The sequence below is a fragment of the Micromys minutus genome (genome assembly GCF_963924665.1).
Source record: "Micromys minutus genome assembly, chromosome: 18".
In the NCBI taxonomy this organism is placed as follows: domain Eukaryota; kingdom Metazoa; phylum Chordata; class Mammalia; order Rodentia; family Muridae; genus Micromys; species Micromys minutus.
In genome coordinates this window covers 37,143,521-37,170,934 of record NC_137953.1, presented here as the reverse complement: position 1 = coordinate 37,170,934, position 27,414 = coordinate 37,143,521, and the positions used below count along the sequence as shown (strand labels likewise).

The 27,414-nt window shown below is 37.7% G+C and overlaps 1 protein-coding gene across 2 annotated transcripts in view; it reads right to left on the bottom strand.

Annotated features, from left to right (window-relative positions):
- The window catches only part of TPK1 (thiamin pyrophosphokinase 1), a gene marked incomplete at its 5' end in the record, with an annotated part of 314,282 nt that overhangs the window by 90,048 nt on the left and 196,820 nt on the right, over positions 1 to 27,414 (bottom strand). For both annotated transcript variants that reach the window (XM_080931980.1, XM_080931979.1), the window contains one exon: positions 26,579 to 26,725. In XM_080931980.1, coding sequence (XP_080788106.1) covers positions 26,579 to 26,725 — 147 coding nt within the window. The remainder of the gene's footprint in view (positions 1 to 26,578; positions 26,726 to 27,414) is intronic.

Genomic DNA, 27,414 nt, shown 5'->3' with positions numbered 1-27,414 from the left:
ATGGAAGAGTCATTATTCTTTCAAGGGACTAAGTCTCTCATTTAACATTGGCTATGAGTAGATTAAAAAAATGAGAGAGAAGAAACTGACGAATGAATCACAGGATCGAGAGGAAGCTTTCCAGGAGTGACCTACTCCAGATTGCTCAGAAAAGGCTCAGGTGAGAGAGATGTTATGCATACTTGAGCTCCTCAGAGTGATTGTGTATTATAACATTCTACCACAAGAGCTATAAAAAAGTATGTAACTATTCAGTTGTTTAGGTTTTGATGTGTGTTATATATATGTGTACATGTGTATCTCTACATGCATACGAAGGTCAAAGGTCCACTGCTGACATTTTCTATCTCATACTACCTTATACTTTGATCCAGGAACTCTTGTCTGTTACTGAATTGGAGATACATGATTCAGATGGGTAGGGTGGCCACTGAGCCCCCTCTAGTCTGTATAGTTACATTTAAGGCTCAGCTTTTACACAGGACTTGGGGAGGGGGTCCAACTCAGGTCACTAGCTTGCACAGAAGGTGTGTTACCTACTGAGATACCTTGCTAGCCCTGCCATTCAGGATTAATAGAAGTGTATCCTCAATTATTACAAAAGGCATCAAAAATGGAGTCTCAACCACGAGACACTCCAAAATGTTGGCAGTAATCATTATACAAAGAATCTGTGTTTACAGGAGCAAGATAAGGAGTTGTTATCAAAGTATTGCTTAATTTACATAATCAAAAGAAACTAGCCAACAGAAAGTCACAATTATATTGTCCAATCTCTAACTATAAGCTGAAATGGAAACTGAAGGGCTCTTTGAAAAGTCAGTTGTGTTGGATGGTATTTTTCTGGGGCAAACATGTGAAGGAGTGTTTTCCTGAAGTGACTAAGGCAGACTCTGAACACAGGTGACAGAAGAAGGCAGATTCCTGTTGTTTGCTTTAGCAAACATAGGAAAAGGGATGTTCTGCTAAAGCAATCACATGAAAGGACATATGATGAAGGATTCCTTGAAAGCAGCAATTTGTTACAACTCCATAGAGAGAAAAGCATCACAAAACTTCTAATGGTATGCTGTGGCTTGCTGCACTTTCTTGCCACTTCTATGGACTCAGGCTGATTGGCAGAGTGTGTCACCTAAGAAATGCATGTACTGAGGCAAGACATATACTGAGCCAAGACCCATGGAAGACACTTGATATTTGGAGGGCAGTGAAGGGGACTGAGCTACGCTTGCTTATAGAGCTAGGTGTACAATGCTTTTAAATCAGTCTTCACTTCTCTAAGAGAGACACAACTGAGAACTTGTGTTGGCATTCCTCCTGGATCCTTTGGCTGACTTGAGCCGAGGCTGAGGCCTGGCTGTCTCTGCTAGGTCATGTCATCGCTGTTGCTAACAGCACATTACAGAACTGGATTGCTGGAGTATCTTTTAAGTGTTTGTGAGTGGAGTAAGGTACTGCTAACTTGTGAACTGAACTGCAGATTTCCAGACAACACAGATGGGAGCTGCTCCTAAAACCTTTCTAAACAGGTCTACTTCCCTTGTATACTTTCTTTCCTACTACTTCTGGTAGGTGGGAGGCTAAAAAGGAGGTTAAACCATTTAAGAACCATCATTAAACATAGGTCTTTTAAAAAATTAAAGTTATAATAAGCCTGTTCTTAAAATTGGAATCTAGTCTCTGAGAAGATTCATCTTTAGCAGGAAGGACATTTCAGTAGCCTCCCATGTATATACCATATCTTTTTTTGTTCCAAATGTGCTAAGGTGGCTTATTATTGTCCTCATGTGTAATATAACTTAACAGAAAGAGGTCCTAGATGTTTTATAGAAAGCAACGATGAGGATTTGGAATGTACTGTAATTTCCTAGCCTCTCTTTCAGGCTGTGGATGGAGATAAACAAAAAATAGGTTCTTGGACTTGGTCCATGTCATACTAGTGTCATGATTACATAGGGCATCTATGTAAACAAAGTGGTCATATTTGATAGAAGAATTCTTGTATTTGTTTGTCACATATAGGGAAAAATTATGATAGGACAAAAGAATTATCGTGAACTGTTCAGATATTATAAAAATTTGTGAAAATTCCCATAGATTAGCACAAGTAAACCAAAGAGGATCTAAAACAGGCACAGTATTTTTGGTAAATGAGGCATTGTGTGTTTTCCAGACTCCACAGCAATGGTCTTCAGCAACTAAAGGGGTTGCCAATATATAAACCTTTTGGGATATCTGTTCACATGTCTCCATTTTCTCCAATTATTTTGAACTATATGAAGGAGACATGGCCCTTAAGCAATCCTCGAAACTCTTATATAGAAAACAATAGTGTACAAATGTTTGGTACCGAAGTGTCCACGTGAAGCTATTCCACTAGGTCCTTCAATGGTCTGGAATTGTTATATGAGTATAAAAGAGTCTATGGTACTTGAATAAGCAGAAGGGACACATAAAAATATGTATCTGAATAATTTTGGATGACAACAACTTTTATAAAAAAGAACCAAGTCCTAATTGCTGAAGGATCAAAAACTTGGTTTTCATCTTATTATTCTGACTTGTTGGACATGCTAAAAGGGGAATATTACATGGTATCACGAAACTTTGATATATTTAATAGTTCTATTCTCTGCAACCATATCAGCTTCTTTTAAAAAGTAATGTGCTTTTTCTAGGTTAATGTCAAAATTTCTAAATGAGACTTCTTTGGGAGAGACTTCCAAAATATGTATATATGCCAATGAGCATGACAAATGCAGATGCTGAAAGCAAAACTACTCGACTCACTCTATAATGAAATTCAGACTACAGGTGAGAATAACAAAGAAAAGGTATCAAAAGACAAAGGGTGCACACAGTTAACAGTCTGGAACCAATGGCATGTACTGGCTCAGGGTGTAGAGCTGACAAGTTCTGAACGAGGCACTCAGCTTGGTAAATGAACATATGACCAAGTCCTGTGCACTGAAACTTAGTCTACTGTCTAATCTGCAGAGTGTCACAAAAGCAACTCATAGGAAGTACATCTGGTGAGAAGAACAGCACTTTTTATAACATGGGAAGATTTGTTTCAAGTTCTAAAGATGGTTTACTTGTAAACCCAAGACACCTTTTTTTTTTTCCAAACAGAAATTGTTTCTTCAACTAGTCCCATATCTCTTTTTCTCAAGATGTCAGTTTTAGCCAGCATAAGGCATTTTAGTAGGATATCGACTTAGTTCTAAATAACTTAATATTTTTGATGTCCTCAAATCTAGGCTACTATACCCTCTTTCTTTTCAAATAAAATTTCAAGTAAGATAACTAACAGGCAACTTCACAATCCAATGCAGTATCTTAAAGAAGTCTAACTTTAACTTAGAATTTTAATATTTACCATGTATTTATATGTACATACATATATATACACACATATACGTATATAAATTATAAAATTATAGAACACAAAAATGCTAAAACAGTAAGATTTGTTGAACTTCATTTCTTGTGCTCCAATCAAAATGTTTTACAATATAATCTTATCTCAGATTTAAAAACTCTAGAACTGTAGCACGAACTCGCTACTGAGGTAAGGAGAGAAATGAAATAGCAATTGCTCTTTTAAGTACTTCTGTCTAATTTTGTGAGGTAGCATTTCTTCAGTCCATGAAGAAGAATCCCCCGTTCCTCTGTTTCTAAACCATTTCTCACCACAGGCAGAAGACAGTCAAAGTATGACCGGTGTGGTATCCTTGCTATAGACCTGTGGCATTTATAGGAAGAGAGCTTAAGGGAATGTGACTTGACATGGGTCGAATAATTTTATAACCCCCTAGTTATAATCATAAATAAAAGTGTTTATTGCTATCTTCCACCCATTATAGTGAGTAATGTAACTTTATGAGAAACTGGGCATTCAGAACCTGGACTCTATGTACTTCACTGCACGTTAACAAAATTAAACTGCACATAGATGACAGTAAAATGGTGGCACCACAAGACCCCTGACATAAGCGTTCCCAGGTCCTGTGGAAAACCTCAGGAGAAACATGAGGGTATCTACATATCCTAAAATGCTACCCAGTATCAGATCCATCTCACTCCTGTCAATCACATATTATATGCATACCATGAACACATAAACATGTCTTATTGGAAGAACATATGAATGAAATATGTGCTTTTGTTGAACAAACCAATATAAGCTAATTGAATTTAAGTAAATATGTCAAATTATTAATTACTGTTAATAATTAATGGGAAACTAGGTGATGGAAGAGAGGTCATAAATGGGAATATACTATTGGATCAAGATAATCTAAACTTTTAAACTTGTTCTGAAAATAGGCCTAGGAAAGAACACAATTAGTTATAAATTCATTAGGATAAAGGTAACAGTATTTACACAAAACAAACATAATCAAATTGGAGATGAATGAGCAGAGCAAAGTTTATATGAATCACTTTAAAGATAATGGATTGTGTTAATAACTGATAAAATGTTTCCACCAACACAGAAAAATAAAGGCCAAGTATTCAAAATGAAAGATGAGCAGTTCATGGAAGAAGGAACATGAACAACTTTTAATGTGCTCAGCCTCATTTATAAGAACATGAAGACACTTTAAAACTACACTAGGATATTCTTTCTTCTCACCTACTTGGTTGGTTACACTGAGGGTCAACAGGTATCTGTAGCTTATCAATCTCTTTGTGTAACACTCACTGTGGGGCATTTGGAAGTCACCCTTACTCCTGCATCAGTTCTGGGGAAAATAAAAGTGGCTGTTCATTAGAGCTGAAAAAGTTCCTTCACTGAACATTGGCAAAAATACAAAAGGACAAAAACAAGACTATTTATGTAGTCAAAGTGATTATAGAACTGAGCCAAGCCTGAGAGACTGTTGGATCAATGGGGTGTATTAGAGAGAGCAGAAATAATTCACACTCAGATGCATGACCAATTATGACTGACTTGACAACAAAACATTTACAGAGGAAAGAAAATTTTGAAAAAAAAAAGCTGTCACAAAATAATTGCAACTATACATGCAAATAAAATTTACTTTATAGTCCTCACAGTGACAAAATTAAGTCAAAATTACAATATAAATGCAAGACTGTAAAATTGATAAAGCAAATCTAAATTGGAATTCTGAAGCACTGGACTACACAAGCGATTCTCAGTGCAATGTTGCACCCTTGGTCCATTGTAAAACAGATGGGTAAATCAGGTGTTCTGCCATCTGGGATGTCAATTCTTTCTAGTTATGAACAGGAAGTATAAAAATAAGCAAATAAAAACTATTGTTTTCTATTGAATCAGATAGTAACAAGAAAAATCTTCCTTAATGCCCTAATTATGAACTACTTTTTAAATGATTTTGTAGAATTTGGGAATCATATACATTAGTACTTTGTTGTTTACATCATCTTCTTTTTTTTATTGTTCATAGCAGCCTTATTTATTTATTTTTCTTACTACTTTATTTAAAAAAGAGAGATATAACCACCTGGAACAGCAGAGGTCCAGGAACACAGGCCTGGTGATACTGAGCTATGAGTAACCAAGGAAAGGAGAGGATTAGGTGGGACACACCAAAAACATGCCCCTGCAGCCCACAGTGGGGATGGACCTCTGGCATAAAAACTTGGGATCTGCTCGGAAAGGCTCACAGACTAGACACACAGGCCCATAGAAAGGCATGGGCCCTTATCAGTGGGAGCCAGGGTTCGCCCAGGAAAGGCATTGCTTGGAGTTCAACCCTACAGACCTTCTTACACCTGGTCTAGAGGGGAGCCTTGCACATAGGCCCAGGGAGAGCACACCAGGAGTTCTCAGAGAGCAGAAAGTACTGTGCTATCTGTAAAAGGGTCCATTTTGGCCTAGAGAAAGAGCCAGGTCCCTGCCAGTAGTATTCAGGACCTGTGGGCATAGGGCTGTACTACCAAAACAGCCTAACAAGAGCTCTGACACCTGAGCCCACAAAGACAGAGCTGAGTCACTGCTACCAGAACTCACTGCCTGCCCACTAAAAGCTGAAAACTCAGAAGTGGTTTTCTTCCTGAGAACACGGGCCCTCAGGTCCACGGGAGAGACAGGTATCAATCCTTGACAACAAGACCATGTATAATCACAGACAACAAGATGGCAAGAGGAAATGAAAAAAACTTTAACAAAGGAAACCAAGACAACCTGGCAACACCAGAACACAGCTCTCCCATCACAACAAACAGAGGAATGCCAAATACTCCAGAAAAAAAGACTCAGACCGGAAATCATACCTCAACATGATGATGGAGATCTTTGAGAAGAGCATGAATAACTCCCTTAAACAAGTATGGGAAGAAAACCATAAACAAATAGAAGCTTTTAAAAAAGCAAACATGAAAATCACTCAAATAACTACAGAAAAACACAAACAAAGAGGTGAAGGAATTGAAAATGCAAATAGAAATAATAACGAAAATACAAAAAGAGACAACCGTGGAGATGAAAAAAACCTAAAAAAAAAAAAAAAAAAAAAAAAAAAAAAAAAAAAAAAATCAGGAGTCACAAATGCAAGCACCTCCAACAGACTACAAGAGAATCTCCAGGACCGAAGACAACATTGAAAACAGACAAAACAGTCAGAGTAGATGCAAAAACCAAAATGCTCCTAACCCAAAATGTCCAGGAGATCCAGGAAACAATGAGAAGACCAAACCTAAGGATAATAGGAGAAGAAGAAGGCAAAGAATATCAACTAAGAGGCACAGTAAATATCTTCAACAAAATTGTAGAAGAAAACTTCCCTACCCTTAAGAATGAGATGACCATGAGCATAAAAAAAAGACTACAGAACTCCAAATAGTTTGGACCAGAAAAGAAATTCTTCCTGACACATAACAGTCAAAATGCCAACTGTTCAAAACAAAAAACAATACTAAAAGTAGTAAGAGAAAAGGGACATGTAACATATAAAGACAGTCCAATCAGAATGTCCCTTATGAATATTGATGCAAAAATACTCAATAAAATTCTGGCAAACCAAATCCAAGAATATATCAAAATGATCATTCACCATGACCAAGTAGGCTTCATCCCTGGGATGCAGGAATGGTTTAATAGACAGAAATCCATCAACATAATCCACCATATAAAGAAACTCAAAGAAAAAAAAAACACATGGTCATCTCACTAGATGCTGAGAAAGCATTTGACAAAATTCAACACCCCTTCATGTTAAAAGTCTTGGAAAGAACAGGAATCCAAGGCCCATATCTAAATATAATAAAAACAATATACAGCAAACCAATAGCCAACATTAAACTTAACAGTGAGAAACTTGAAGCAATCCCACCAACATCAGGGACTAGACAAGGCTGCTCACTCTCTCCATACCTATTCAACATAGTACTGGAAGTCCTGGAGCAAGTAGACAGCAAAAGGAATTAAAGGGATATAAACTGGAAAGGAAGAAGTAATAATATCACTATTTGCAGATGACATGATAGATAGTATACTTAAGTGACCCCAGAAATCCCATCAGAGAATTTTTACAGGTGATAAACAACTTCAGCAAAGTGGCAGGATATAAAATGAACTCAAACCAATCAGTAGCCTTCCTCTACTCAAGGACAATCACACTGAGAAAGAAATTAGAGAAAAGATACCATTCACAATAGTCACAAACAAAATAAAATACATTGGTGCGACTCTAACTAAGCAAGTGAAGGATCTGTATGACAAGAACTTCAAATCTCTGAAGAAGGAAACTAAAGAAGATCTCAAAAAATGGAAAGATCTCCCATGCTCATGAATTGGAAAGATCAACTATGTAAAAATGGCCATCTTACCAAAAGCAATCTACACATTCAATGCAATCCCCATCAAAATTCCAACTCAATTCTTTATAGGGTTGAAAAGAACAATTTTCAAATTCATCTGGAATAACAAAAAACCTTGAATAGTGAAATCTTTTCTCAACAAGAAAAATTCTGTTAGAATCACCATCCCTGACCTCAAGGTATATTACAAAGCAATTGTGTTAAAAACTCTATGGTACTGGTACAGATATAGGAAGGTAGATCAATGGAACAGAATTGAAGACCCAGAAATGAACCCTCTCACATATGGTCACTTGATCTATGAAAAAGGAGCTGAAAACATTCAATGGAAAAAGGACAGCCTTTTCAACAAATGGTGTTGGTTCAACTGGCAGTTAGTATGCAGAAGAATGGAAATAGACCCTTTCTTATCTCCTTGTACAAAGCTCAAGTTCAAGTGGATCAATGATCTCCACATAAAACCAGGTACACTGAAAATATTAGAAGAGAAAGTGGTGAAAACCTTAGAACACATAGGCACAGGAGAAAATATCCTTGACAGAACACCAATGGCATATGCTCTAAGATCAAGAATCGATAAATGAGACTTCATGAAATTGTAAAATTTCTGTAAGGCTAAGGATAGTGTCAAGAAAACAAAACAGTAGCTAAAAGACTGGGAAAGGATCTTTACCAACCCTATATCTGATAGAGGTCTAATATCCACTATATACAAAGAACTCAAGAAGTTGGACTCCAGAGAATCAGACAATTCTATTAAAAATGGGGTACAGAGCTAAACAAACAATTCTCAGCTGAAGAATACCAAATGGCTCAGGGGCACCTAAAGAAATGCTAGACATCCTTAGTCATCAGGAAAGTGCAAATCAAAACAACTCTGAGATTCGACCTCACACCAGTCAGAATGGCTAGGGCCAAAAACTCAGATGACAGAAGATGCTGGAGAGGAGATGAAAAAAGAGGAACAGTCCTCTAATGTTGGTGGGGTTGTAAGCTGGTACAACCAATCTGGAAATTGGTCTGGCTGTTCTTCAGAAAATTGGACATAGTGCTCACCAAGGACCCAGCTATAACACTCCGGGGCATATACCTAGAAGAAGCTCCAAAATCTCAAAGAGACACATGCTCTTCTATGTTCATAGCAACCTTATTTATAATAGCCAGAAGCGGGAAAGAATCCAAATATCCTTCAACAGAGGAATGGATTTAGAAATTGTGGTACACAATGGAGTAACTACTCAGCTATTAAAGACTTCAGGAAATTCCTAGGCAAATGATTGGAACTTCAAGCTATCATCCTGAGTGAGGTAACCCAGTCACAAAAGAGCACTCATGGTATCACTTATAAGCGGATACTAGCCCAAAAACTTTAGAATACCCAAGAAACAATTCACAGAACTTATGAAGCTCAAAGAGAAGGAAGGCCAGAAGGTAGATGCCTCAGTCCTTCTTAGAAGGGAGAACAAAAGGCTCATAGGAGGAAATAAAGGGACAAATAGAGGAGCAGGGATTGGAGAAAAGATCATCCAGAGACTGCATCACCTGGGGATACAACTCATATGTAGCCACCAAACCCAAGCACTACTGCTGATGCTAAGTTGTGTTTTATGGCAGGAATGTGGTATGGATGCCTCCTCAGAGCCTCTGCCAGAGTCATACTGATACACAGGCAGATGCTTGCAGCTAACCATCAGACTGAACACATGGACCTCAATAGAGGAGCTAGAGAAAGGACTGAAGGAACTGAGAGTCTGAAACCCCACGGGAAGAACAAAATGATCAACTAGCCAAACCCACCACAGCTCTCAGGGACTAAAACACCAACCATTGAGCACATATTGAAAGACCTATGGCTCTAGTTGCATATGCAGCAGAGGACAGCATTCTCTGCCATCAATGAGAGAAGAGTCCTATGTAAGGCTAAGGATAGTGTCAAGAAAACAAAACAGTAGCCAAAAGACTGGGAAAGGATCTTTACCAACCCTATATCTGATAGAGGTCTAATATCCACTATATACAAAGAACTCAAGAAGTTGGACTCCAGAGAATCAGTCGAGTGAAGGCTCTTTTTCCCAGTGAAGGGGAACACCAAGGTGCTGATGTATGAGAGGGTGGTTGGGAGAAGGAGCACCTTCATGGAGGCATTGGAAGGGGAGGGGCAAGAGATGGGGGAAGGAGATAACATTGAAATGTAAATACCCAATTTAAAAAAAAAAAAAAGAGAGAAAGCAGAAAGCAGAGCCATAGTTAACTAACTAACCTAAGCTTATGGAGTCTCATAGAGACTGAGCTACCAACCAAAATGTACGCAAGGACTGGACCTAGCCCCTACATGTTTGTAGCAGATATGCAACTTGGTCTTCATGTGAGTCCCCTAACAGTTGGAGAGTGGGCTTTGTGTGACTTTGTTACCTGCCATTGGATCCCTTTCCCATGCCATCTGGATGTAAAGTGATTAAAAATAAATATATTTTGGGGGAAAATCTAAGAGCCAGAGGTAATAAAGGACACCAAGGAAACAAGTCCCCCTAAGTCAACAGGATGAAAGCACATATTTCAACATCTCAGGTCTGTGCCTAACTGGGTCCTAGAGTGGAGAGAAGTGAACAAACTCCCTCATCCCTAACACAGAAGCTATCCCCAGAGGATAGTCTTTTAAATGAAAATCTAGCTCCTTCCAAGGGAGTCTCACTGGGGGAAACAAACTACTCTTCAGGATAGGCCACCAGCCCAGCAATAAATGGCCAAAAAAATCTTTTTTTACTGGTGTCTTTGGAAGTTTCTTGCCTCACAGTGACATAGCAAGTCCTCCTCTAACCACTCTTCAATTTGATCTTATTTTTAATTCGTTTTATTCATATTTTCTCTGTATTCTCTCTGTGGGTCTCTGTATTTGTTCTCATCTGCCGTAGGAGGTAGCTCCCCTGATATTATCTAAGCAAGGCAGTGATCTTTAACAGACTGTCATCCAGAATCTTTTTATTGTTACACCTTCAGTTTTTGTTTGTATAACAGTAGTGTTTGATTTTGCCATCAGCTGTGGAGTTCTAAATTGTTGAGAATTGTACTGGCTATCTGGGGTTTTTTTGATTTCCCATGTAAAGTTGAAAATTGTTTTTTCCATATCTATGAAGAATTATGTTGAAGTTTTCATGGGGATGATACTGAATTTGTGGATTGCTTTTGGTAAAATGGCCTATTTCACTGTTAATCCTACCAGTCCACGAGCTATGGGAGATCTTTCTATCTTCTGAGGCCTTCACCTATTTCTTTTTTCAGGCATTTGAACTTCTTGTTGTACAGATGTTTCAGTTGCTTGATTAGAGTTACAACAAGATATTTTATATTATTTGTGGCTATTGTGAAGTGTGCTGGTTTCCTAATTTCTTTCTCAGCTTGTTTACCACTTGTGTTTAAGAAGGCTACTGATTTCTTTGAGTGAATTTTATATCCTGCCAACTTGCTGAATTTTTTTTTAATCAGCTCTACGAGTTCTCAGGTGAAGTTTTGGGGATTGCTTATGTACATTCTCCTAACATCTGCAAATGTAATATATTTATGTTCTTTTACATGTAGACATCACATTGACCAGCACCATTTTTTTTTTTGAAGGTGCTTCTCCTCCCAGCCTCCATTGTGCATTTCTAGACTCTTTACATGAATTTACATGTTTGCACACATGCAAATTAATATCTGCGTCTTCAATTTGATTGAACTGATCAACCTGACTGTCTTTGTGTCTAGAACATGTTGTTTTTGCTCCTGTGGCTCTGCAGTACAACTTGAAATTGGAGATGGTGATGCCAGTCGTCCTTATATTACTCAGCACTGTTTTAGCTATTCCTTTTTATTGTTTGTTATGTGTGTGTCTCCATATCAAGCTGAAATTATCTTTTGAAGACTGTGTTGAATTGTGTTGGAATTTTGGTGGGGGTTGCACTGACTTTGTAGATTACCTTTTGGAGGATAGCCATCTTTACTCTATCAATCCTACCATGAGAGATCTTTCCATCTTCTGATATGGTATTCAATTTCTTTCGTTAATACCTTCAAGGTTTTATAAGTCTTTCACTTGGTTTGTTAGAGTTACCCCAAGAAAGTTTATATTATTTGAAGCTATTGTAAAAGGTATTATTTCTCTGATTTCTTTTTCAGTTCATTTGGTATTGTATATAAGAGGCCTACTGATTTTTGTGAGTTAATTTGTATCCCATTACTTTGCTGAAAGTGTTTATCAGCTATAATAAAAAAACTATAAACGATTAAAAATTACTTCTGAAAGGCATGTTTTTCAAAAGACACAATAAACACTCCTATGTATCTCAGATATAAAACATTTGCTCTTTCTTCCATTGAAACAGTGGGAATAGATATGTATTTGTGTGCCACATGTGTTATTTATGTGTGTATGTGGGGAGGGGGAGAAGTCACTTTCTTCCAGAATGAATGCTAAGCTTGAATGTATAGCTCCCTTTCTTCTACATCCCAGTTTTATTTGTTTAACCCGTCCCATATTATTTACTTTCTATTTTGGCCATTTTTGGAGTAAATGACACCAAAATGCTTCAAAACTCAAAGGTACAAACACTTAATTGGCCAAGAAGTAGAACAACCCAGCTGGAGCTTCAGGGAGTTTTTTATATAGAAACTTTCACTTCTGCCAATCTTCCTTCCAGAGGCTCATTTCATTCTCCTGCTGGTAATACTTAAATCCCTTCACAGTTCATTGATACTGGTTTGGCAACTTTTGGCTTTCAGTCAAAGAAAGATGCTGAAGCAATGCTCAACTGAGCTATGTATACACGACACAGTGTACTTATGTCCTTGCTACCCAGGACTATGGCTTTGTGTGTGCGTGTGCATGTGCAAGCGCACGCACGCATGTAGATGACATTTCATACTCAATATTCCCATTCTTTACCCAGAATTGGATTATGCTAAATTATGACAGCACTCAGATTCATGCTGACGCCAACTCTTCTGTTATTTCACCTGCACACAGCCTCTCATGAGTTGCCTCAAGTATCTAACACTGATTCTCTGTCATTCATGGGTTGAAAATCAGAGGCCAATATTCAAATACATTTTTATACAGTTTCCATGGAGATAGAATTTTATATTTCCTCACTGCTTCAGAATCACCATTGGATTGCTGTAAGGTTTTGCTGATGGGTGTCTTTCTATAAACCTTTTTAGTTAAAGATTTCTTTAAGGTGAAAGAACTTTAAAGGTGTAGGTAAGTGGCAGGAACCAGGAATGTGTTTCATTCTTTGCCCCCAGGACACTGCTTTAAAGCCTCTCACCACTGCCACCACTACCCACATGTAACACACCGCAGCCATGATCTTCTAACAAATTAAGAAGTTAGAATGCAAATGGAAATCTGAATTATTTGAAGTCTGACTCCCAACCTAAGGGCACATGCAGCCCTCTTATGAGTCAATAATCAATACCTTGACTGAGTACAATCCATTTAAGATTACCTAAATCTTTCATTTCTTTTTATTCTGCCAATATCAGGTCAGTCAATTCTGATAACTGTAAAATATAGAAATGGAGGTAATTATATGTTTTTTAAAAAATTGCCATCAAAGCACTTATTAGAATATTTTTCTTTTCTAGTTAGATTATTGAAAACCCTGAGGAACAACAATCTTAAAAGCACTATGTCTGAATACTTTTTTTGTGAAGAACTGAGTATTGTGAACTAGCCCATGATGTGACACTATCAGATCTTGAGGGCTCTTCCCTGGTGGATGAGGGTGTAAACAGGCTCTAGGAGCCCAGATATCCCTTCTAGTATGTAAACATGATGACAGAAAGAAATCCATGAAATTAATTTTCCAACACCTTGATGTTCAGCTGTTGAGCCCTAACAGCTGTAAGAAACACGATTCTGTTATTTGTAAGCCACTTCATGGGATTCTGTCACAGAGTCAGGCTAGATTATGATACGAAGTTTTAAAATTAATCTAGATGAAGACCTAGTAGGGTTTACTTGCAAGCACAGTCTAGAAGTTCAAATTTTCAGCAGAGCTTAAAAAGTGTGATATGCAGAAATATTTTTTCTAAGCAAAATGTAACGTTACACAAACAGAGAAAAGATTAGCAATGGTCATTTTGAAAGATATTCAATGGGCAGTTTTCCCAAGACCAGAAAAGGACATTAGAAGATCTGACTCAGAATCGACAGATGGTCATGGGACATGTGAAGAGAAAAGGAAGCTGCATGGGACCCGTGGAGTTAAGTGTGGTAAAAGCAGCATTAGAGAAACCTATGTCACCCTCCCTCCACGCCATACCCAAACTGAGTAGTCCAGTTAACACACGGTGACTCAACATCTGTGGTACTTCTCCTGTAAGGTACTCCATAGGTCCATCTGTCTGCCCTTCCTCCTTTTACTATATCTGGAAGTGAATAGTTCTCTTAGAAGGCTTCATGTACAATGTGTATAATTCACACACATACACTCACACATGCATGTGCACCCCTCTAATAAACCACATCTAGCCTACATGACATACCATTCTACTTTTCTTTGTTCCAGAAATACTTCAGTATCTCGACACAGTAGAATCGACTGGCCAGTTTCTCATTTTGATGGGAAGTCTCTATTCCAAAGGGCACACTCATTAATCAGGTCTGTAACCCTGGCATCAATCAGACTGACCGTTCTGTGTCTCTTTAACAACTTTCCAGAACATGTCTCAAACAAACACTGTTATATTTTGTTCATATTCCTGTTTAATTCTAAAAGTTAGTTGCTATTTCTTTCTGAGATTTCTAAAAGTGGGTCTCAACTATTTAAATTTATTATTGAATGTCATATTTCGATAAAATTCTTACTGCTGGACCTTTGCCTACAACACAGCAGCTTCATGGCATTGCAGCCACACCCAGCTGCTCTTGGCCTTAAAACCAGTGCCTAGTATGCTGCCCCATGTTCTCCAAAGGACCACGTTAAGTATCTATTCCTTCCATTTTATACTTTTTCATTTCATCTGGGCGACTACCCATGAATTGATACCAACTAGATATCCAATGTGAGTTAGATCCTTTCTCTAAGCTATCCTTATTTGTCCTGTGCTTGTCACTGTGTTTCAGAATTTCAATGTGTATCTCCCTATTTCTTCCACTCTGAACAGTGTTAGAACCATCTCTGTGTTCAGTGCTCTGTGCCAGAGCACTGAGTACCATGACATGACAGGAATTTCTAAGAATGCTGTTTGTATACTACAAATCAACAAAACAAAACCTACAAAATAAATACTTTGGGTACTTACTATTACTCTTATTTTTAAAAAAAATTAGTCTAATTAAGCATAAATAAAACAATAGAGAGAACATTTCTCTATTAACTTGAAGGAACTAGAGAACTGAGAACTATCTAGAACACTGAACTATCTAGAGAAATGAAAATTCCATAGTTCTGGAATCTGACTGCCCCATTTCACATTAAAATATAAGAATTTTAAGTAACACTTCAAAACTAGCAAACAAAATAGTAGGCTAGTCTATTGAATTAATGCTTAAACATATTAATAAAGGAAAAGAACCAAGGAGGACAGAGTAAGAAGCTCAAGAAAAGAAATGGCTGTTGAACATTTTCTGGAAAGCCTAGGCACATTTTACAGAGGTAAACAATCTGGTATCTTCACAGGTCCAGTGGGAAAGTTGTTGCATTGGTTCAGAGCAAAGAATCTAAATAAAGAAGTGTGTAAAGTAAGAACAATGTTTAGGGCAGGCACAGAGCACCAAGAGTAATGCTGCTAATTTCCTTCTGGATAAGAAAGGACAATTGGGAATGAGAGGGATTTGGAGTCCCTTTACGGTCACTGTTAGAGAGGTATTACAACCTCAATATGGAAAATGCCGGCACCCAAGTCTGGCATTTTGCCATCCTGTAGAACATATTCTTCATTAGTGACTAAAGAAGGATGGTCCATCCCATTGTTCTGGGTTGTCTGAAAAGGTAGGTTGAGAAGGCATGATTAAAATGCCAGCAAGCAGCACTTCTCCACGGCCTCTGCCATACTTCCCCAATAATGGGCTTCAAGCCACAAGTCAAAATAAACCCTCTGTCCCAAGTTACTTTTGGTCATGGTGTTTGATCATGACAATAGAAATCCTAACTAAGATGCTACATTTCAGCACCAATTTGTATTTTTATTTAAAAAATATTACTTTAACTATACAAATTTATAAGGAAAAGGGTGATAATTTATAACTTTTCTTTGTGTTCAGTGCAATGGAAAATCACTTATGGTGACTAACAATTGCTACTTCAGATATTTTTAGAAGTGTTTTGATTAACATTAAAATAATCATCATACTTATAGAGTACATGGTGATATTTCAATGTATGTGTAAAATACGTGCCTATCAAACAAGGGTAATCAATATTTCCATCTCTTCCTTGTGACCTTTTGTTTGGAACCCCCATACTCCTCTTTCCTAGTTACTTACAACATATATGGGCTATTGTGAAACTGTTGCCACACACTGTTCTGCAGAACAGCACAATTTATCACCTCTATTTACAGTTAAGTTCCTGCCATGCAACCTCTCAGCATCTTCGCTACCGCTTAATCTAACCTCCAGCGATCACCATTACACACTTCAATCAACATGTTTAAATACCCTCCTATAACGGATCACATGGGGTTTGTTTTTCTGTATCTGGTCTTTCACTCAGCATACCAGACGCCACATCAATGTCTTTTGCTGCAGATAACAGGATCCTAATGCTCTGCTGGACAAATTATAGTCACATATATGACATTTCCTGTATTTGGTATTTAGCATTCTATGGCCTCACCACATTTTCAGTGAATGGAATGTATTACCACATATGTTGAAATTTTACTATTGTATAATTTATGCTAGATTCTAAAAGACAAGGCAAAACGCAACAATATTATAAGCATACAACAGAAAAAAAAAAAAAAAACAGGAATTAAAGCTGGGTAATGAATAATAAGGCTTTCCGAACTGTCTAGAATTGAAAGTTCCCAGTACCCCACTGCAAGTAAATCTTGCTGAGATTTACTTCTTTGATGTTATCAAAGATGAGGCTGTGCTGAGGATTTGTGTACATGGGCAAAGACCTGAGCCCTGAGTTGGCATCCTAAACCATCATGCATGCCCAATTTACTGCATGAATATTCATCGTCTTTTGATCAGACGATTAGCATCTTTTTATCATATCCATTATCAGCTCTACAAATGTACACTGCACAAAATGTCAGGACTTCATACAGTAAGTAATTAATCAAGTGAGAGGGAGAATGAGAGAAAAACCCCACAGCAGGAAAACAACTGTAAGATCACTAGGATGGCCTATTTACATGTTTAGAAGTGTGCATGGGTAAGGTAAGAACTGGCAGAAGCCAGTACCATGACACCATTCCAGATCAGATATGGGCAGCCTAAAGAAGAACCACTGGACAGAGATAGGCTAATGTAAAAGGCACACCATATTAGCTTATGGACATCTCATTTCATGGCCATAAATCTTATTAACTTGTATTACAAACTGTCATCAAACTTAGATATGGAAGATAATTTATGCTTCGTGTACAGAGCTAACATTTCTATCCCACTGGGAGGTGTAAGACCAGAAAATGAGAAGGTTTGAATGGGAAGCCTGAACCCATCCTGTCCACATGTGCCTTATGGTAAACAAGGTTATGTGTTGACAGCAGGGATTCCACTCAGCATGTGTCAATCGCTAAGGACTCAGGTCTAAAATACCTATGGTCTGTCACAGAAATCTTCCTGCTCATACAGTCTGAGCAGATGCTATTAAATTATGTTTGAGACAAAGTAAAAAATTTGTTCTTCAAGTGAGAATTATTATGCATCACATTTTTAATTTTCCTTCTTCAAATGATAGCTCAAACATACCCATTAAAACAAATGCTATTATGGGGTTTCCATTCACCAAGGGATTTGACCTACACTTCCTGAAATGTGCTAACATGCAACATAAAATGGTGCATGCTGGGAAGAAAGCTTTATTCATATGCACTAGGACCTATGTTATTGTACCTTTATTTTAAAATTCCACTTGTGATCAACATAGACGCAGAAAGGGGATGTGAAGTAGAATCCACCGAATACTTCTAAGTAAACTGCTCACAATGCTCAGCCCCAAATAGGTAAAATAACCTTGATCAATCATAGATGATCACTAATTTATATGTTAGTTAAATCAAAATCTCACATACACATTATCTGAAAGAGAGAACACCACAGAACTTATGATTACGTGGTCCAGAAAATATTAAAATTAGTACATTTTTGTCCAAAGGCTTAGAAGGGCCCTTGACCAGTCAATATTTATATAGTAGACACACACCAAATGTGACTTTTACAAGGTTTTTTTGTTTTTTTTAATTTTTTTTGTTTTTTTATTGGATAACTTTATATTAAAAAAGATAAATGTACACATTTTAAGCATTTTTGCATAAAAGTACACAAATATATTTTTGTGTGTGCTTGGCTTTTTTTTTAAAGGTTTGATAGGGTGCATTAAGATCTTGCTAGTTACAATGAGCATAAAGTACATGTAAAACAGGAAGTAAACTGGAATTAGTCAAAGTTTGCTTGGTGTGTAAGGAATAAGCATAATGGTTTTTTCTTTACTTTTCTTGAACTTCACACAGTCTGTGAGATGTTTCTGGGATGTTCAGAGCTTTCTGGGGTTAGTATCCTATTATCAGTGACGGCATATTATGTCTGTACTTTTCTGACTGGGTTACCTCACTCAGGATATTCTCTATATGCATACATTTTCTTAAGAATTTCATAAAGTCATTGTTTCTGATAGCTGAGTAGGACATCATTGTGTAAATGTACTACAATTTTTGTATCCAATCTTCTACTGAAGGACATCTGGGTTCTTTCCAGCTTCTGGCTATTATAAATAGAGCTGCTATGAACATTGTGGTGAATGTGTCTTTGTTGTATGTTGGAGCATTTCTGGGGTATATGCCCAGAAATGGAATAACTGGGTCTTCAGGCAGTACTATGGCCAATTTTCTGATGAACCGCCAGACTGATTTTCAGAGTGGTTGTACCAGTTTACAACCTCACCAACAGTGGAGAAGTGTGCCTTCTGATTCTATTCTGAGGAATAGTTTGGAGAGTATTGGTATTAGGTCGACAATAAATGTATAACAAAATTCTGTAATGAAACCCTCTGGACCGGGGCTTTTTTTGGCTGGGACCTTTTAATGACTGCTTCTATTTCTTTAGGTCTTATGGGATTATTTAGGTGGTTTACTTGGTGCTGGTTGTTAGTATATGGTATCTGACTAGTAATTCATCCATTTCTTTGAGATTTTCCAGGTTTGTTGAGTATAGGCTTTTATCGTAGGATCTGATGATTTCTTGAATTTCCTCAGTATCAGTTATTATGTTTCCACTTTCATTTCTGATTTTGTTAATCTGGATACTCTCACTTTGCCCTCTAATTAGTCTCGCTAAGGGTTTTTCAATCTTGTTAATTTTATCAAAGAACCGGCTCTTTGTTTTGTTGATTCTTTGAATGGTTCTCTTTGTTTGTATTTGATCTATTTCTGCCTTAAATTTGATTATTTCTTGAAGTCTACTCCTGTTGGGTGTATCTGTTCCTTTTGTTCTAGAGCTTTCAACTGTGCTGCCAAGTTGCTAGGATATGCTCTCTCCAGTTTCTTTTTGGAAGCACTCAGAGCTATGAGTTTTCCTTTCAGTACTGCTTTTATCGCATCCCATAGGTTTGGGTATGTTGTGTTTTTGTTTTCATTGAATTCTAGAAAATCTTTAATTTCTTTCTTTAGTTCTTCTTTGACCCTGCTATCATTTAACAGAACATTGTTTAGTTTCCATGTGTATATGGGCTTTTTGTTGCCTTTGTTGTTATCAAAGACCAGCCTTAGACCATGGTGATCTGAAAGGATGCATGGGAGTACTTCAATCTTCTTATATCTATTGAGGCTTCTTTTGTGACCAATTATATGGTCAATTTTGGAGAAGGTGTTGTGAGGTGCTGAGAAGAAGGTGTATTCTTTTACTTTAGGATGATATGTTTTGTATATATCCATTAATTCCAGTTGGTTCAGAATTTCTGCTAGTTTTACAGTGTCCTTGTTCAGTTTTTGTTTCCATGATCTGTCCATTGGTGAGAGTGGGGTATTGGGTCTCTCAGTATTATTGTGTGGGGCACAATGTATTTTTTGAACTTTAGTATGGTTTCTTTTATGAATATGGGTTCTTTTGTATTTGGAGCATATATGTTAAGGATTGAGAGTTCCCTCCTGACAAATTTCCCCTGTAATGAGTAAAAAGTATCCTTCCTTTTCTTTTTTGATAACTTTTGGTTGAAAATCTACTTTATTTGATATTAGGATGGCCACTCCTGCTTGCTTCTTGGGGCCATTTGCTTGGAAGTTTTATTTCCCAACCTTTTACTCTGAGATAGTGTCTGTCTTATTCTCTGAGATGAGTTTCCTGTATGCAGCAAAATGCTGGGTTTTGTTTATGTATCCAGTCTGATAGCCGGTATCTTTTTATTGCGGAATTGAGTCAATTTATGTTAACAGATATCAAGGAATAGTGGTTGCTGTTTCCTGCTATTTTTGCTTTTAAAGGTTGAATTTTGCCTGTATGTGTTTTTTCTTTTGGTTTTCTTGCTTAAGAGTTTTCTTGTTTTTACTAGGATGTAGTTCCCCTCCTTGTACTGGGTTTTCCACCTATAATTTGTTGTAGTGCTGGGTTTGTGGTCAGATATTGTGTGAATTTAGATTTGTCTTGGAATATATACATCTGTCCATCTATGGTGATTGAGAGTTCAGCTGGGTATAGCAGCTTGGACTGACACTTGTACTCTCTTAGGGTCTGCATGATGTCTGTCCAGGCTCTTCTAGTTTTTATAGTCTCTGTTGAGAAATTGGGTGTGATTATGATTGGTCTGCCTTTATATGTTACATGACCTTATTCCATTACTGCTTTTAGTATTCTTTCTTTGTTTTGGGCACTTGGCGTTTTGACTAATATGTGTCAGGAGGAATTTCTTTTCTGGTCCAACCTATTTGGAGTTCTGAAGGCTTCTTTTATGCTCGTGGTCATCTCATTCTTAAGTGTAGGAAAGTTTTCTTCTACAATTTTGTTGGAGATATTTACTGTGCCTCTTAGTTGATATTCTTCTCCCTCTTCTATTCCTATTATCCTTAGGTTCGGTCTTCTCATTGTGTCCTGGATCTTCTGGACATTTTGGGTTAGGAGCTTTTTGGTTTTTGGATCTTCTCTGACTGTTTTGTTTGTTTTCAATGTTGTCTTTGGCCCCCGAGATTCTCTCTTCCATCTCTTGTAGTCTGTTGGAAATGCTTGCATCTGTGACTCCTGATTTCTTTTTTAGGTTTTCTACCACTAGGGTTGTCTCTTTCAGTGTTTTCTTTATTGTGTCCATTTCTGTTTTAAGTTCCTTCTTCCATTCCTTCATCTCTTTGGTTCTGTTTTCCTCTAGTTCTTTGAGTTCTTTGAGTGTTTTTCTTCTTTCCTCTTTAAAAGCTTCTAATTATTTATGCTTTTCCTCCCATTCTTGTTTAAGGATCTCTATCAATGTCTTGAGGTATGGTTTCAGATCTGAGTCTTCTTTTTCTGGAGTGTTTGGCATTTTGCTGTTTGCTGTGATGGGAGATCTGGGTTCTGGTGTTGCCAGGTTGTCTTGGGTTCTCTGGGATATGCTCTTTCACTTTCCTCTTGCCATCTTGTTGTCAGTGATTGGTTTTCGCCTTTCCCTCGTACCTGGTCTGTGTCCCTGGATCTCCTGCCCCCTGGCTACTCAGAATGCCTTCTCACCAGGCCTGTGTCCCTGGTTCTCTGCTGTTCCAGCTGGCAGATGGTCTGAGTGCCTGTTCTGCACCCTATGGCCGCCAGCTGGGAACAGACAGCCCAATGCTGGGTTTCTGGTTCCCTGAAGCAAGCAGTGGAGGGGGGCGCACTTTCTGCTGCCTGGGCAGAGATCTCTCTGCTCCCCAGCTACTTGGAACGCCTTCTTACCAGGCCTGTGTCCCTGGATCTCCCTTACTAGTTTTTAATATAAATGTGTTTCAATGGTAATATCATTGAATCTGTTTATATGATAGCAATCATTGTTGCATTTTGATTTTATTGTTCAAAAAAATCAGAAAGTAATCTTTCTTAATTTGGGATTATAGTAACAAGGAAAGATATACCCTTAAAATGTAGTCAATATTAATGTGAAGATGTAAATCAGAGGTAGTAGGCTTCCCTAGCACATCTATTGCCTAGATTTGATCCCGGGTAGTGTCAGAAAAACATAGTGTACCTAATGTTTATATTATTTAAAATCAATGTTGTAGATAAAACTATTAATATCACACAGGATTTTATATGTATACATAAAATACACAGGTATGCATGTTATGTTTATGAATAAATATTTGAACGCAAACACACATTCAGCTACTTGCCATCTAGTTACACATTGCTTATGGATAATCACCTGCCTATGGTCTATGACCTGTTTTAAGGGCTTGTCAATTCTTTCTTAGTCCACTAATTCAATGAGAGAAGAAATGTACTGCTGTGGAAAAAGTGTTGAGTCAGAAGCCTCACAGTATAACTCTATTATCTGTCTTTCTTTCTTTTTTTTTAAAACAGTACTGCTATGAAGGTTAAATGGGAGCTTTCATATAACAGCATCAAAATTACCATCCTACATGGTGTTGACTATTAATATTGATTTAAACATCTTAAGTCATTCTCCTTTTGATGCCAAATCATAACAGTTTTAGTTTTCTTGAGTCTAAGTCTACAATATTTGAAAACATTCTAAAAAATGTATAATGTTCTTTTCAAATTAAAATCATGATGATAATTATTTGTAACAATGAACAATTTCCTGTTGGACATCTCTTCTGCATATTCCTCTCAAATATGAATATTAGCTAATGTATACTCACACGATAATGCGTACATCACACTTATTACGTATCATGAAAAAAACAACAGGCCAAACAGTTTAGCTGCAAGCACTCCAGTTTGAGGCTGAATAAACCTACATTTTCATTTGTTTATTTCTAAGAAATAGTTCTCAGAATTATTTCTGAGAAATGATTTTGGAATAAATTGTAAAGTTCATTTGGGTTGTTCATATCTCATATACACGCAAGCAAAGATTAAAGCCCATTCACAGATTTAAGCCCCACACCCTCATGCTTCTTTTTACATTTCTGTTACTAAAATATTTTTGCCATTCCTTTACATATTGTAGAAAGGAAGGGAGCTAGGATTAGTTTATAAGAAAAACCTCCCTAGAATAGTGGTAAAGGCAACAGTCGTCATCCACTGGTGGAACATGGATGGAGCCAGGCCTTGACCCCCTTCAAAGGGCCATTGGGTGTGCACCAAGATCAACATGTGGCTACACTCCATATAATAGTTATGCCTAAGGATAGGAAATGTTCTAATTATTTTCACGTTGACAAGCCAACATTACTGCAGAGAAAACAAACAGGGCACTATGCGTGGGGACACTTGCCACAGTAACATAGCATATCTGGCATGTTTGGAGACTCCAGAATGCTGTTTTAACAAGCTCAAGGTAACACACTGTACTATAGTCTCACAAACCACGTAGAAGGGGATTCCTAAATATTCTCAGAACTGCAGTTTCTAGTTATACTGAGGCAGAATTCTGTGTTTACATGGTTCCTTCTCTTCTTGGGCCCAAGCTCTTGCTCCATGGCTAACTGTATTCTTGCTAGGTGGTCATTACAGAGGGAGAATTGCTTTGGCATAGTCACCCCACTCCACCTAGCTCTAGCTGTCTGCGAGGTACTACAGAAAATCGTACCCAAACTATACTAATTCCTCCCTAAATAGGAGAACATTTAGTTTCAGAAGAGTTGTTAGAATTGAGACTAATTATTCCTGATGGTTTACAGAGGCAGTGTAGTTCACTGTACTTTAGCTGACAGAAAAGACAAGATACTAAAAAAAAATTAGAAGATTATTCTAAAATGTATTGTATCTTTTAAAAAATAACAATACTTAGAAATAAAATAACAAGTTTCCATATAAAGACCAAGCCAAAGTTTTAACTTGACAGTTTGTTCCAAATCAGCAAACTTCAGCCAAAGGCTGAAGTCTAGGGGCCACCATATGAAGAACAGGCCCTAGACATCAAGATGAATATAATCACTCTCATTGGATGCTGGGAAATGACCCAGCAAAAACTTGCTGTAACAAATCTGAGAAGAGAGCACATCATTTGACATCAAAGGTCCCAGAGGTATTATAATCATGAATCACATTAATGGATGCTGCAAAAGAGTCTCAGACAAAATGTGCTCTGTTGTTAATGGTCCTGTGAACAGGGATAGGTGTCCACTTAGGAGGATGACGAAAGCAAATGTACTTTTTCCTTGGGCGTGCTTTTAACCCATGCCTCAGACAACTCTCTTGGATAGAGATTTCAGAGATGTAAAATTCACAGAATCAAACTCCATGACACAGAGGAAATGAAAGTTACAAACCATAAAGGTTAACTTGTTCGACGTATGAGAATATTTCCAGAGTGAATAAGGGCCAGCATCTGAGGAAGTAGGATGGAGAAGGAGTGAGAGCTGCAGTGGTGAGCAGCCAGCTGCTGCTGCAGGGAATGCAGAGAAGTGAGAGAGGGCAGGGGGCATCTGGATGAAGTCCAGAGAGACAGACATACACATTATGAAAGAGAATTTCGGCAATACATATAACAGGACTGGAGAATCTTACACCCAGCTACAGTGGCAGAGGAAGAGAGAAAAGAAAAGATAAAAATACAATGGGTAAGAGTCTTTAGGAAATGATGGCAGGCAGCAGTCAGTGATGGAGGAGATTCCCAAACTGTTCTCTTGAGAAAGCCCTGAACCTACCAATTACAGTGAAGATTCAGGACATAAAATGAAAATATAGTAAGAACCATTCTTCTGACATTTTTCCAGGTAACAGTCCAATAACATTTCATGATATACCCTAAACCTCTGTGGTTCTTTACTTATACCTTCTGTCTTTTAATGGCTTTCCCATCCTCTCCGCCAGAAAACCTTGACTCACTCCTGAGGAGTGTGGGAAGGTAAGCTCAGTAAAATCCCCACAGAAGGAAGCATTTTTTTTTTTCATTTAGACTGCTTTAATGCTAGAAAAAATAAGTTTTTCATCAGTAGTAATTCTAAGTAATTGCTGAACTGAGTGAATGTAAGGTTGAATGGATAAATAGTGTTACGGTGAATATTTTCCTAATTCCATGTTGCCCAAATTATTTATTCTCTCAACATATTTATCTACTAAACTGTAATCATTGTATTACTTCTATACCCTGGACCTTAGCGTACCAAACTGATCATGTGACAAAGCTTGGTTCCCAGGAAGACACTCATGGGATGCAGTAGGAATGTGGCGGGGAAGTCTCGTCGGTTATGGAAGTGAGATCTGGTAGAAGGCCTTCATATCACTGAGGGTGTGACCTGGAAGGGCACTGTGCCCACAGGAGCATGCACCCTTCCTTCTGCCTTTGTGTCCCAGACAGAAAGGGAGTGGTTTTTATACCATCATGCTATTACTGCAATATCCTCTGAATCCACAAATCAACATGGCCGCTGAGTCCTGGGCTGAAACTGCTAAGGCTATGACCTGCAGCAACCCTTTTTCTTCAGTAGCTGATGACCTCAGCAGTTGGTGACAAGAGCAGATAATTGACTAATGCAATAATGGTTATGTTTATAACTGTCTCCTTCATGTCACATAAACTGAAGGGCAATGGTCAAATATAACTGCTTGACTTAATCCTCAAGGCCAGGAACTGCAGCAGAAAGGCGAGCCTCATGGCTAAGAAGATGGTAAGGAATCTGAAATCTGATTTCTGCTTTCCTCACATGTGTTTGCAGGAAACAACAAAGCTTGGCAACAAAAAGAGCCAAAAACCCAAACCTGACCAACCAAAGCAGGACTTGAACATGGTGAGTATACATGAGACCTGCTGTCTTAGCCAAAGAACACATTTCAGTGCTGGGACACTATAGGAGGCACGTAACAGACACAAAATAATAAATACCAAAGTGCAATGAGAGGTAAAATGGAATGGTCCCTTATCCTTAAAAATGCTCATGCAGAATAATGTAAACTGCAGGCCTTCATTCAACTGTATAAAATGTGGATCTATAGTAAGAATTTTATTTTATGCATTACACTGGCAGAAAAATTCCTGATGCTTACCATTGAAAATGAGTGACATCATCTTTAGAAAATTACTTGAGGGAGCAAAATTAATAAGCAGGCAACTTATGAATAGTAAAAGCTAAAGATTTCCTTTTAAGTGCTCAGCAAAAATCAAACCAAGTTTCCAATTAGAATGACAGCACTCCAAGTACGTGAGGATCCCATCTGAAATACTTGCTAAGCCCGTACTTCTCTGTTGAGGCTTTTGAGTGTCATTCACACTCAGCTACTCAAAATGAAGAAGTGCTAAATTTAATTCTTAGGCAATTTAATTAAAAGTTACAAGATTTTCTTTCTCTTCTGTTGGAAAAAAATAAAAAAATAAAAGCAACACCAAAAAAAAAAAAAAAAATCCTAAAAACCAAAACAGAAAGCACTAACCCACAGAAGTTAGTTCTTTTACTATCTTTGTGCAATGCAGGTTAGTGAGCTTTGTGAGACTCAGGACAGTGACTCTCCTACGGGAACACCAGCTCTGTGAGGAGAGTGCAGTTTACTCACTGGCTGGAGGAGGTAGATGAGAGATTCCTTCTGGATTATTATAATTGGCACAGGAGTGATGTGAGTGGCTTGGAAAAGGGTATGCACAGATGCCATGATCTGGTCAAAACGTCCACCGAGACCTCCCAGGGTAACGATCACATCAACCTAAGCAAGAGAAGTAAAATTAGAAGTCACATATGTGAACAATACAAAACCATGTAATAGTATCAAATACTGAAATGGTACATTCAATACTATCATATTCAATAAGCAAAAAGGAAAGCATTCATCAAATCTGCTGTTCAAACAGGAAACATGTTCCTTGTTCAAGGCCACTGAGCTGGAAAGTGGCAGAACTGTGTATGAAGATCCACTTGAGCGTGAAGTTTAGTCTTTACCATGTGCCTGTTAACCCAGCAGCCCAGCATGTCTCACTGTGGCACTACATTCATATGTTCCTTCCATGCAGACAGCCTCACTGATTTCTGATATGTCTATACAGTCAGAAGTCATAGTCCAGGCATGAAGCAGAAAGGAAAGAAGTATTTAATTATGATATTGTGCAAAAGCCTTCTATTCATTTTAAAACTTAAGAGTAATAATTTATACAATAGCAGTGGCTTAAAGGGGAGTCAATTTTGGTTGTAGGTTTTAAAATATACTAAACTTTAGATCACATGCAATCTGAACAGGTGAAAGAATTTCAGAAAATTATCTCAAATTATGACATAAACACCAATAGAGCCTGATCAGTTCTGAGAGGAATTATAAGTGAGAGCAGCCGGAGAAACTGTCCAGTACCTTTTTTAAAATACTTATTTATGTAATTTATTTATTGATGTATTTTATTTTCT